This window comes from Dermochelys coriacea, chromosome 4 (genome assembly GCF_009764565.3).
Source record: "Dermochelys coriacea isolate rDerCor1 chromosome 4, rDerCor1.pri.v4, whole genome shotgun sequence".
NCBI lineage: Eukaryota > Metazoa > Chordata > Testudines > Dermochelyidae > Dermochelys > Dermochelys coriacea.
Window position 1 is genome coordinate 17,775,234 of NC_050071.1, and position 14,130 is coordinate 17,789,363.

A 14,130-nucleotide genomic window follows, 5' to 3' on the forward strand; every position below is an offset into this window, starting at 1 on the left:
TAGAATTAAAAGGCTCATAATAACATTAATAAATAAAAGCGTCCTGAGCTCCTCACTCCTGCTGTCTACGCTGGTCATGCTGCATTTTCCCACCCAGACTCTGATAAAGGTAAAGTTTTATATCATGGTCTCTCATCGTGACACTTGTCATACCATTAGTAAATACCAGGGGCCAGAACCTCAACTTGTGGACATTGTTGTAGCTCAAGAGAAGATCAATGGAGCTATGACAACATAGGCCAGCTCAGAGTCTGGCCCTAGGGAAAACATTCACAATTCACCTGCTTTTCTGCAAATAACCATGGTCCATAGTATTTTTGTCCCAAACTGTGACCAAACCGATTATTAACAACAATTTTCCCAAGAACTCAGTCTCCTTTGGATGCATATTTCAGGGTGTTTACGAATGTATTTCAGGAGAAATATATGCTGAAAATTTACATTTCTTCCTTCCCTTTAAACGCAACTTTTATTCACGGTGCTATTAAATTGCTGTTTGATGATAACACTTCATTTTTTTCTTCTTCCAGCAATGGTTTTCATAACGTTTAGTTAAGATACTGCTTTTTAAAATGCATCATATGCAGTTTAGTGGGATACCAATCTCATACAATACCTTCTTCTTCTTTGTAATTCTGTTCAAAGCAGGAGGATCATTCCAGCCATTTTGAGGTCCTATAACAAAAAAAGGCAACATTAATCATTTGTTGGAATCCTAGAAGTTGGGGAATAGACCTATTTGCCACACTACACCTCCAAATTACTGTTCTAGCAACATCCAAAACTCTTAAGCAAGGCTGGCTCTGTGCCATAGTTGTAAAACTGGTGGTTATGTGACCCGATAAAGTCTTGGTTCTCAAATCTGCTACTGCACCACTAATATTCATGATGGTAGAACAACACATCCCTTGTGCTAAGCAGCAAGCCCTGCAGTTCTTTACACTGAAAGCCCGTTCGCTATATCTGCCTTAGAGAGGTTACTTTCTTTACAGCTAAGCTGGAATTTGACATAGTCATCTTGAGCTTCCCCTCCTGTACATAATATAAAACACCTGAATGCATTAAATTAAACTCCTAGTAGTCAACATAAAAAGCAAACTACCAACCATCCCAAGAGAGCAACGTTGCACTGCCAAACCTTCTGAATTTTGGCAATGTTGCTGGCAGAAACACAGTTAGGACCGCACAGCCAAAGTATGTTAACATAGTCTCTCAGTTATTTATGAAGGTTTCACTATATCTGTTTGTAACAAAACAAATCAGACCATTTTCTGGGCAATTTTGTTTGCACAACTACATTAACATTATGATAAAAGTTAATCAACAGTGGGTACCTCAGAGAAGTTTGGAAAAAAGCAGTTAATGGGCACTGAATTCTGCTTAAGACATTTCTGAGAATTGCTCCTCTGCTTTTTTGTGACGGATGTTTACATAGCAACAAGATGTATTCTCCAACAACAACAGAAGGAAAACAGAGAGGATATGCCAAGTGAAGAATAAACATCAGTAGGACTCTTAAAATCCTAGATCACATTCACCTGCGTGCTCAGTCTAGAGACACAAGGCAGTCATAAACCAGGTTTACCCAGCCAGTTAAATAAGGTTTATGGCTGTGTTGGGTCACAAAAGCAGAGTAAAGCTGCCTGAGCAGACTGGTGATTCTGGCCCCTTGCATTCAGGCCAACGTCATAGTAATGAGGAAAGAGAAATACAGAATATAGATTATCTGAGCAGAACTGTTTTTAATAATTTTTTCAGTGGTTTTCATGACAAATCAGCTCATTAAAAGAGAGTGTTTTCTGTGTACAAAGCTTAGATTAGTGAATTAAAAATTGTTCCAGTATTTCATTATGCTCATTTAATAGGGGCTACTGTATTAAAAATCAACTTTAATGCTGGTTAAACTGGGGTAATGAGGATTTATTGTTCAAAGCCACAAAAAGCCAAAAGAAAAAAATTCAATGGACTTTTTCACCACAGTGTTTTTGTCTTCGTAAACTATGAATTCATGTTCACACAGTGGACTGTGTTACTTCAGTACAACTTAACTGGACTCTAAATTTAACAAGCACTTGAGAGTTTTGTTAAACAAGTTCCATAGCCAGCATGCCTGTAATACCTTAAAGGGGCCTATTAAACAATTAATTAAAAACTTTCTTGTTAACCAAAACTCAGTCACATCCCCTGACCGAGAACATCACGTATCATGTCCCCTACCTAGCTGGCACATCAGTTTTCATAAGATTTCAGATATAGAAAGCCTGGCTTTTGTAGCACAGACTATGACATCAATTTGTTTTAGCATTACTAATACTGGTAATAATTTTATAGAATTCAGTTAAAATGCATCAACTCATTTCTGTGGTTAAAAATTCCAGTCCTGGTATTATTTATGTTCATTAGGATATTATAAAATTTGATTCAATTAAAATTGTATTGACAAAGAGCATTGAATTTAGTGTACTATGAGGGTCACATGCATTCCATTAATTTCATATGGTGGCTTAAATGATTTCCATGTTATACTGTAGCTAGTTCACCTTGCAGGGTAGAGGCCTGGTCTTGAGAAGACTGATTTTCTGTAGATAAAATGCAAAAATAACTAAGGCGTTTAAAAAAAGTAAACATAGCCTAACCTGTAATTATTTTTCTCATTAGCTATTTCATTTCAATAAGTGTGCAAAGCTTGAATTTTCATCACCTGACAAAAATATCTAACTGAATTAAATAGCCAGTTTAATGACAACTTTAATTAGTACTATATGCTGCCCCATCAACCCTGCAGAATGACTTTCCTCTGCCCTCCCAAAACATGAGTCTGACTCCTTTCCCATTTAGAATGTCATCATTTCAAGTGGCTCCTAATAATTGTTGCAGAATCCTGACTCACTTTTGTTATCAGGCCAACTGAACCAAGAGACTTCTCATCAGAGAAAAAATTCCCTCAACACAATGGCTTCCACTCGGAAAAGCATTTAAGCATCTGCTCAAAGGGCTAGACTTCAGTAGGACTTAAGCACATGCTTAAGTGCTTTCCTGAATCAAGACCTATATGATTATTTTGTATTTATACTGTGTCAATATCACATTTGTTATGATACGAGCTTCGCACAGAAATATAAAGCAAGTTCCCTGCCCTAACTGAGCTGACAATCCAAATAACATGACACAGCAAGATATTTTACATCACCTACAAGGAAAAAGGGGAGCACTAAACAGCTATTCTACAGTATATTTAAGATTTGTTAGGCACCATCTGTCATTAACCCTGGTTTTTAGAGATTTATAATCCTTGCACAAACGTCTCACTGGACTGAGACGTGCACTGTCATAACCCCCAAAAAGAAGGAATACTGTGCAACACTAAAAATCACTTCATGCTTAAGATGGATGCCACAGATAGGTTCCTTAAACATCTGCTGTTGTAAAAGTCCAGATGGTTTAAAATGACATTTTAATGACATTTCAAAATGACATTTGAAAGCACTTACTTTCTAATATGATCTTATTGATATGCTTAGCCTACTAATTTTTACATTTTTCCATAAAAAAACTAATGGAAAAAACTGCGCGTGGAGTTCTAGCTTTTCTACCTGCATCTTCAAATGATGCTGGTTTACTGCATATATCCTTTAATCTTAAAGCATTAGATTTTTATTTATTTATTTTGAATGAATAAAGTTTAAAAAGAAAAACAACCCACATCAAAATGATATTAAGATCCTGGATTACAACATATGAAAGCATAGAAATTCAAAGTCAAGGATCAAACCTCATTACTAGGCATAACCATCCTGTTTGCTTAAATTAATACACTTTGGTAGACATTAAACATCATGGATTGAATACAGACACTTGATTTATCGTTTATTACAACAATCTATAATCCATTAACAACCCCCCACCCAGCTGCTCTCTGCCCCCACTTCCTTTCCTCCCTATGACTGGAGGGGTGTTAACGGACCACTTCACCTTGAATGGTCCCTTGAAATGTGTGTTAACTACTTATGCTAAACAATCTGTTCCACCTTGTATTTCGCTATGACACCGATAAAGGGCAGGTCTACATACACATAAAATGCTGCATCGGCACAGCTGCACTGCTAAAGTAAAGATGCTCCTACGCCAACTGGAGAGCTTTTCAATGCAGCGCTGTATACGGGGGTGGGGTGGATTAGGTTGGTATCACTACGTCACTCAGGGTTGTGGTATTTCAGATGCCTAAGCGATGTACTGATACAGGTCTGTAGTGCACACTTGAAGAAGAGCTCTATGTAAACTTGTCTCTCTCACCAACAGAATTTGGCCTCATAAAAGATATTACCCCATCCACCTCATCTCTCTGTTTGCACCTACACATTTGGAGGGATAGCTATGAGCTTCACATTGGCTTTATGTTTTCATGTATTTAATATAATGGTGACTTACTGAGTGGCTTTTTTCACTATGCCGTGCAGCTTCTGTGAATAATGTTGGTGGCTAAGGCACCGTAAGTACAGTTTATTTATCAAGACTACTCTGAGGGGATAGAGTTTGAACAGACTATATATTGTACTTTCACCATTAAAAGAGTTTTAAAAAGCAAGTTTTCCCTCTCTGGTTGGTACAGTTTTCTGAGAGAAATGATCTAACAACCTGAGCAGAACAGTCTGTTGAAGGTTCCCTGAAACATCTTTTTTATAAAGTTCCCTCAATTGCAGCAATATGGTTCACACTCAGCCGCCCATCCCTGTGCAATAGAGCAATTCAGCACTTAAGACGCAATGGGACTAAGCATGTGACTGAAGTTAAGTATGTGCTCAAATGCTCTGGTGAATAGGGATGGACTTAAACACACACTTAAAGGCTCAGTGCTGAAATCTGCTAATAATCAATTAAAAGAATTTTCAACACCCAAGTTTAAAAGTTTTAAACTTTACACCAGATCTCCCCCCTTACTAGCTACTGGGACAAATTCAGCTGATATTGCTAATGTTGACAGAACTTGATAAAAAGAAGCGTAGGTCACCTTTGAGCAAAAAATGGAAACTTAAAGTGACCCATATTACAGTGCTTGTTATTAAGGCCGGAAGCTTCTACAGTGCATAAGTGAGAGCTGTACCCTACTTTGGAAGAGCCATATGGACTATATTGCTTAAACTTTTAACACAAGAAACTTAAAAGGTGACAGATCTCTCAACTGTATTCTAGTGACCCATATATAATAGTAAAATGGATTAGAGAGAAAACTGTTAAAGTGGTTTCCTACTACTTGCATTTTTTGGAAGGTACAGGAGCAATGCTGTCTGCATTACAGTGTGCTGCTTTGCTTCTGCAAGGCTAGGAAACTTGGAAGCAACTCCCACTCCACCTGGTATACTAATAACTCCTCCTCGTGGTGTACACCATCCTCACACAAAGATGGGGAAGGGTATCCCACTGCCTCATCAAGAAGAGGAAAAGAGAAGGTATTCTGTCCGTTTGTAGAACATATGGGATATTAACAGTCTCAACGGGGAAGACACATCCCTACAATGTTAAACAATGCTGCCCAGGCTGACAGGCCCCCAAAACTGACTCCACTCTTCCCTGGACAGAGTGGACATTTTTCTCCTAACGTGTGTGTGTTAATGTAATACTCGTGAAAGGACCTGGAGCTACAGCCTGGGAGACAGCAGTCCTGTTTATCCAGAGAACAGGCACAGTCAGGGTAGGGGCAGAACCAGCTTCAGATAAATGCAAGTAACACCCATGTGCCCGAGCCACCCTTTTGAGCTCCTCCTGGTCAAGGGTGCCTCATTCCTGACCCAGCTTGACTGCTCAGAGGACAGATCAACTTCCACATCCATTCAAACCATGACATCTCTGAGCTTTTTGTGTTGGGGACACTTGTCAATTGGAATGGACCAAGACCAAATACATTTCACATCGATCAAAAAAACAGCGTCAGCCTTTCAGTCGCTAGCAACCTGGGCTGGATTCCAGCAGGCAACCTAGAGGCTCTATAGCGCATTAACAATGTTCTGAGCAAACCATTTCCCCACCAGAAAAGACATTTAAAAGAAAGTCCAATGGTTTGGTCTCAGAGCCCATTAACAGGACACTGTCCCTTTAAACAATGGACTCCTTGCCCAAACACAGCCCTGTTTTCCATTTGCAGCATTACTCCCTTATCCCCTTTGCGTTAACAGGCTAGAGCTAAAACAATGTTTAAATCTGAATTCCTCACGCTCATGTATACATCAGGACCGGAAATGCTGTTTAAAAGTTATCTGAGGAATAAGTGACATTAATAAAGAGATAGGTTGAGCATCATGCAGGTCACTAAAGCAGCTCAAACTGTAAACAACAGTAAAGGATGCTTGAATCCCTCTGTTTCTCACCATGCTGGCAGACTCTGTTATCATGCACACTCAAACATGCTCTTGAGTTCTAGCAACAGACACATGCTACTTTTGTTTGTTTGTTTATCTTATAGAAAAAACATGCCATTGAAGTGTTTCTAAATAATTTGTGATGCTCTTTCAGGGCATTCATAAGCACAGTAATCCCATCACAGCTGATGATTAGGAAAACAGAGCTAATGACTGCATCTCCGTGAGGCTACTCAGTAGAAAGGGCTTCTTAAATTAAATTTGATCCAACACTGGGCTTGACCTTTCTTTCATTTATAGATGTGTGTGACTTGGGGATGACACTACTGAGAAGTTATGCTAGTAAAAATGGTGCGAGTAAGAAGAGAACCAAGCTCACTGCATCCATGATATTTGCTCATTTTTAGGTATTGGTTCACCAACCACGTAGCAATTTTGCCTCTGTCCACACGATGGTTAAAATTGTGCCAGCATCAATTGTGTAGGAATACTGTTCTAGCATGGTTTCTCTGACCAGGGCAGACAGAGATTCTTTTTCTATAGCACAATGTGACTCTCAGAAGATCTCTGCACACATTGATCAGGGAATCAAAGCTATTATGCTAGCACTGTTTCAGCTGTAGTGGACAAGGCCTTACAGCTGTACTATGCACAGAAAGGATAATGCCATTTTTAGAAACACTGGGCATTAATCCTAAAATGCAGCCAAATTTTATATTAATAATTCACCAGAACACACAAACTACAACAACAAAACCTCACATAAGCAAAATAACTCCTTTCAAGCGCAGACCTGTTCTTTGGGATGCAGGAAGCTCATTGGTTGCAGGCAGAGTACCTGTTGGTCCAGTCGACAGTGCATAAGCCACAGAAGTTGCTGGAGCTCCTGGTCTGCCATGCTGGAAGGATGCACCAGAAGAAGGAGTGGGGAAAGAAGAGCCAGCATTCAAGCTTGCTGGAGAGGGTTGAGGTTGTCCTGGATATAACTGAGAGGGCACGGAATGGGGAGAAGCAGGAGGCATATAGGGAGGGTTAGCATAGGAGGTTGAAGCAGGAGGAGCAATAGGTTGTTGAGGGTGATAGAGTGTTGGTCCCCCCGTTCCAAAAGAATATTGCTGTGTTGGTTGATAAGCTACATAGGGGGAGAAAAGGGAGAGGTTTTGTTAGTAACATTATTAGAATAGGAGAAAGCTACTATCCTCTCCAGTTTTTATGCCCCATTCCCTCTTCCTAGCTACCAAGGATCACAACTTTCCTCCTGATTTCAGTTGAGCAGAACACTTACATTTTAAACTAGTTTGATGGCTTAATAAATATAAAAATGCCCCATCACGTAGGTCACCTAACTTGAATAGCAAGCTCAGGCCTCATGTTTCTCCAAAAGCCAGCTACAGGGGAGAGTCTTGCTGCTGGTAGGTAATAAGCTAGTATCCTGCTAGTGCAGGTTAAAGGTGCCAGATTGTCCCTCTCTGTAGTGGAGGGTCAAATTTCACATCAGATTCCCTTAGTGGCAATGCTCACCTCCTCCCTTTCCAACCCACTTGAAATGGCTTCCTGGCTAGCCAGTTCCCACTCCCACAATGTGGTGCTTGGACTCAAACCTCACTCTGTTGCTGGAGCCTGGGAGGCAATGGGAATTATGTCCTTTTTCACAAAGACCTTGATTATCAGCAGCTCTCTGCTTCTCTCCCAAAACTAATAAGTGTCAGGCCATTACACAACCCATACACTCAAAATTAACAGGCGAGAAAAATTAACAGGTGTTAGAAAGACTGGTGGCTACTTCTGTGGGAGCCTTCTAGATTCGGAAAGTTAGGAGCAACATCATCCACACGATACTCCTGTCAGGCAGGAAAGTAGGGTCCCCACTTGACAGACTGGGAAACCCATACAGAGGAGATAAATGACATGTTCGCAGTTACAGTTAGTAGCAGAACCAAGGCCAGGACTCGGGTCTCCTCACTGCAAGGCCCCGATCTCATCACTAGATGACACAACTCAAACACTGTGCCTGGTTTAATCTTGGTGTTTGTCAATTCTCCTCTGCTGCCGTAAGATCCTTTCTCCATATTCTCTCTCACTCCCCGCCTCGTTACTCTTCCACATCCCGTGTTTCTTTTGTTATTGTTTGTTTTAAACAGGCTACTGCAGTTTTCTCTTCCTCGTTTATCTCCAATCTTTGTCCTTATCTATGGTCTCTTCCCTATCCCCTTTCTCTCTCTCTCTCTCTCTCTCTCTCTCACTCACTTTGAGCCGACTCTGCAATAACTGAATTAGGTTAAGTTCCTTCTCAACCAGTAGGCATGCTGCTTGAGAAACACCAGGCTCCGGAGTACTAGTAGGGATCTTTGGCCCTCTGAGCTTTTAGGAAGGGCCAGTCTAGGCCTCAAACTAAGATTTGTTGGTAGCCACCTGCTTAACTATAATTTAGCTGTTCAATAGGCAGTGCCACATCATCACTGACAAAATACCCCTCAGTATGGCGAGTGACCAGGAATAATAGCAGGAGCTTTCCGTGGATTGTTCCCTCACCCAAAGAGTGGGACTGGTTTCCCCATTGGTCTGAACCTCCCGAACAAACTCACTCATGCGAATGTTGTGTAAATAAGCTATTGCTACTTACTCTGTGGGTACGTCTGTCGTGCCCCCGCCTGCGAGTACACGTTGTAGCCGGGAGAGGCAGCCTGATGTGGCAACACATTCGGATGAGCAGCCCCTGGTGGCATAATAAAACCTGGGGGTGGAGGATTGTCTCCCTGGGACACAAGAATGCATTAAAGAGAAAGGAGATTAGATTTAATCGGTGCTGCTAACAGGTTGCCAGAGGAGGAGTTGAATGGGATTTCACAATTTCATATTTAAAGGCCTCAAATTGACATCAACAGAAAATAGCCACCACTGACATAACTGTGCTGATCATTCCACCACCTCCGTGAGCCAGGCTTCTTGAACAATATAAAGGTGAACCACAACCAAAGTGATGCACTATCCTTTAAACAGGAAATGAAGAAGCAGACATCCTTAGAACACAAACCCTTCGATTTAACGATGTGTAGATGATGTGTAGCAAGTCACAAAAACCTGACATCTTGATATTTCAACCAAGACACTTTTTAAAGGTTAAACCTGTTATTTCCAACATTAGGGGGGGAGAGAGAGAGAGAGAGAGAGAGAGAGAGAGAGAGAGAGAAAAAAAAGACTACTCTTGCAACACTTGCATGATTCCACTGCCAAAAGGAAGCTGTGGAAGTTCTCACTTGAACACAATTTTTTATTAAACACCAGCTATAATGCTTTTTCAAGGCTAGCCGTCCGGGTAATATCTGGAAACGTAACAAGAGCTGCATGGAAACAAAAAGTCAGATTGACCTCAACACCTGTTGCTGTCTCCCAAATGCACCAGAATGCATTAAGCATACAAATTGTATTTGGGGGTATTTATTTAAAGGGAGCACGATCCGCTCAAAGAGGAATAATGAATGTTATACCTGTGTGTCAGAGGGAGAGGCTGCAGAAGGATGGCTGGGAAGGGCAGTAGGAGTTTTGTTACTCCAGGTAGTGACAGTAGGGGCAATTCTAACCTGAATTGAACAAAGAAATACCAATCACGGAAAATAAAATGAAAAAAATAAATAAATAAAAACACCCTAAAGGGTATCACGTTACCAGATGCAATGCAGGTTATAGGAACTCTGTGAACACACAAAATCAGGCATCCCAGTGCTTTAAAGCAGCCATGAAATCAAGGTAATAAAATAAAAATAAAGACACAGCCTAAATCATTGCACATTCAAAAGCAAACAGAGAAGACAAGAGGTGAAGAGTTTTGGTATCTAAAGGGAATCACAGCAGAAAGATGGAGCACAGAGAAGGTTGTAACAGTTAGAAAGTAGACTGTTGTTTGAACAGCATTAGACATGCCCCTAAAGCCAGGTCTATCAGAGCATCAAAATTACAAAGCCTCCTTTTGTCACACTTTCGTTACTGCTATAAAAATTCACCCCGTGCTGAGGGCTCACACCGAGCAGCGCTTAAACAATAGCCTGTAAGTTACAAGGCTTCAATTAAACGGAAATTGACTGCCTTCATATAAGTGGGGTTTCTTTAATTTGGGTTCACAAGACCCTCTGAGGTGTCTTGTTTAAAAAAAATAAAATTTGAAATCCAGCTGTAGCACATGCACAATAAGCTTTTTCCCCAGTGTTAGTCTCCTCCCACAACTGGGTCCTCAGAGTTCCCACAGGATACCAGATATCTCCTATACCCATGTTTTCCATACTTTCCCAAGCCCTTAGCCTGATATTGTAATCACTATCTTCCTGACCAAGGGTGAATGAGCAGGACTCAGTTGGCTCATCTATACCACATCTTTAAGTGGCGAGAGAGGGTGCTGTTGAGCGATGGGAAATACTGCCGTACACTGAATTCGCAGTGCCTACGTTGCATGTCAGAGGAAGGAGACGGGAGGGGAGCTTTAAATCCAGGGCTTTGCATAGTTAAGAGTAAAAGCAACAACATGAAGTTACCACCTGGCTCAGGAATGACTTTAATACACCGATTTCTAATAATAGCAGCAGTTTGTTTAGTCTGGAGAAGAGAAGACTGAGAGGGGACAGTTTTCAAGTACATAAAAGGTTGTTACAAGAAGGAGGGAGAAAAATTGTTCTTCTTAACCTCTGAGGATAGGACAAGAAGCAATGGGCTTAAATTGCAGCAAGGACGGTTTAGGTTGGACATTAGGAAAAACTTCCTAACTGTCAGAGTAGTTAAGCACTGGAATAAATTGTGTAGGGAGGTTGTGGAATCTCCAGCATTGGGGATTTTAAGAGCAGGTTGAACAAACACCTGTCAGGGATGGTCTAGACAAAACTTAGTCCTGCCTTGAGTGCAGGGGACTGGACTAGATGACCTCTCGAGGTCCCTTCCAGTTCTATGATTCTATGTATTTTTTGATATAATGAGCCATTACAACAACAAATATGAACATTTTAATAACTTCCTAAATATGAATGTGCATGATCTGATCAATAATCAGTTTTCAATTTTAAAAAGTTAATTAGATGCTTTTCGCCTACTGAAAAAAAGAGCATTACAATGCAACACAGACGGAAGCCCATAATTAAGCACATGCTTAAAGTTAATCACATGCTTAAGTGCTGGCCTGAATAGGAATGAAGGACTTACACGTGTGTTTAAGTGCTCTCCCAAGTTGGAGCCAATGGCAATGAAACTAAAAGTGAATACTACATTTTACTTTGCTCTGTCCAATATACACAATGTTGCATGTCCATCTGTAACACTCCGTTAATATCAAATCCCTGCAGTACCTAAATGTGGAATTGTGTTTTTAACACAAGGAAGCAAGTCAAAAATTTCTTTGCACAGTTCACTTGGAATGTACTTGTTGGTTTGTGTTTAAACCATAATTTTACCTGTATGTAAGTTGTTTTTTTAGTAACAGTTCTCCCATCCCCTTCCTAGCATTTAACTCTGACGGATAGAAAACGTGAAACTTCAGTTTGAAGCATTACCAAGGCCATCTCATATCTAGGAAAGCTAACATTTTCCATAACAGAACATGAAGGTTATTGCAACTACAATTCATTGGTTACAGGAAGGAAGGTAAGAGAGACACAGAAAGGAAAAGCTGGCTTAATTATTTGTAATAATGTATCTGAAAACAGATCAAGCACAGTGATGTTTGCATCAATCTAATGAAGTGTTTTGACCACTCTGAAAGTTACTTTTTGTAAATTCTACATCCAGGAAATCACCTGGGGTTAACTCTGCAGTAAGGCATTCAAAGCCACTGATATACAAAGGAAGACAACAATGCCAAACACCCCTGACCCATCAACCTTTCCTCTTCCTTCTGCCCTCAAAAAAAGCAAATAATTTCATTTCCCTGATGCGATGCAGCATAAATCCCTCCGCAGCCAGAATCCAAAAAAGCTGGGAAGATGCAACTACTTGATTTACTTGACGCATCAGATGCCTCAAGGCCGGGAAGTGCGAGCATTCCAGTAAATCCACATCTTCAGGGCCCAGGGTGTGACGGGAAACCAAAAGTGCAGGCCTAGTTTCCCGTTTCCATTTTCTTCATTTAAAAACAGTTCCCATAACACTAATACACGCTTTCCGTTCTCAAGGAATTGGCTGAAAGCAGCTGGTGGCAAAAGAGCCAGCCAATCAATAATGGCTTGATAAGGGATTGGCGATCACACTTTAACTAGGAGAACAGCTGAGATGGCGTCTCTCACACCATCCCATGGCAGTAATGGCAAACCTGTTTCCCCTCCTTCTGCCATGTAGTCTGATTTGGTACAGCCTTGAGTCCAATCTAGCACAAAGGTCCCCACCTCCTTTATATCTCATTTGCCTTCCCACCCAACAACTTCCTCCTCTACCCCAGACTCGCTCACTCATTCTTCCAGCACACCTCACGCTTTAGTTTTCCAGGCCTCCCTCACAGCACCTCATCCCTGTCCAGGGTGCGGATGCTCTCCTTACACAGCTCCTATTCCACCTGCCTGTTCCCCACACCATTGGGAAGAGATTTTAAGCATGAGGCTTTACTGGCCACCCAATCCTCTGGCACAGTCTTCTGTAATGTCCGTCACATTGACTCACAGCATGGGCCAGCAGAATCGGCATCACCTGTCGTGAGTTTGCTATTGCAGCTGTAAAACAATTTCTCAGGCTAATTACAGAGCAACGGGCTGCAAATTGAAAAGCCAGCCTGTCCTTAGCTGAAGAGACGGTAACTGCATGACAGGACTGCATCCCAAAGGCTGCATGTCGCAGGGGAAAATAAAAATAAAAATATCCCCAAAGCTGTAGTGATTTGCACTGAAATACATTTTAAATTCAGGAAAAAAATATCTCCAAACCCAGGCTGCTTGATCAGATATATGAGAGGTGTGTCCAAAAGCAGAGTAAAGGAGGCATCTACGCAGATGGCAAGAAAGCACAAAGGAATTGCTGTCCAAAGGGCTTCTAGGCACATCACACACGCTTCGGATTCATGAAAGGAAACAAAGTGCACAAGCCATCATCTCCAAACCCCACGCAGTGGGAGCACTGCTTCAGCTTGACCGCTGTAACTCACTTACCTGCTGATAATACTGCTGGGCTGGGCCTTGGGGCATCTGCATTTGTCCAGCCACAGGTCCAGCTCTTCCCTTGGGCATGGGTTCTCTCTCATATGGGGACTTTGGTGCCTCCTGTCCCACTGGAAGTTCTCCCTGGGCTCTGCAAAGTCTGTCCTGCAACAGCACGATCTTTGGCTACAAATAGTAAACCAAAGCAAACACGTAATTACACCAAGTGGAATCTCTGGCATCAAATCAACAGATGGATGGCCACTTACTGATCAATTAAACTTCAAACGACTGTTTGAAAGAGGATGGGATATTCCACTGAAGAGTGTTCTGGTTGGCTGAAGCAAATCTGTTCGTCAGCCAAAAAAACAGGCATTCCAGCTGGATCCGGTGCAGGTGACTCTACTGGAAGCGTGGGTTGAATCCTAAGTTTGGTACTCTCATTCCCAGGCCGGCAATGGTGGGAATGCCACAGAAATGCAGAGAGAGGGGAAAAATGGGGCATGAGGGGTGACTGCAGCTATGACCACTGGTGACTGGCCCTGGAGGGCTCTTCTCTAATCCTCACTGGCCAGGAGAATGGCACACCATGAGCCAAGAAGGGAGAAGAATGAAATGCAACTCTCACAGCTCAGAGTAACAAAAAAAAAAAAAAAAAACTTCAATAGATATACAGG

General features: G+C 41.5%; 1 protein-coding gene across 20 annotated transcripts in view; it reads right to left on the reverse strand.

Moving 5' to 3' along the window:
- The window catches only part of SEC31A (SEC31 homolog A, COPII coat complex component), a 74,491-nt gene that overhangs the window by 11,610 nt on the left and 48,751 nt on the right, over positions 1-14,130 (reverse strand). For 2 of the 20 annotated variants that reach the window (XM_038398932.2, XM_038398933.2), the window contains exons 20-25: positions 13,466-13,639; positions 9,842-9,934; positions 8,977-9,109; positions 7,147-7,485; positions 2,541-2,579; positions 617-675 (exon numbers count right to left, since the gene is read on the reverse strand). In XM_038398932.2, the coding sequence (XP_038254860.1) occupies positions 617-675; positions 2,541-2,579; positions 7,147-7,485; positions 8,977-9,109; positions 9,842-9,934; positions 13,466-13,639 (837 nt within the window). The remainder of the gene's footprint in view (positions 1-616; positions 676-2,540; positions 2,580-7,146; positions 7,486-8,976; positions 9,110-9,841; positions 9,935-13,465; positions 13,640-14,130) is intronic. The other 18 variants (XM_038398942.2, XM_038398943.2, XM_038398938.2 and 15 more) reach the window with 14 other exon arrangements.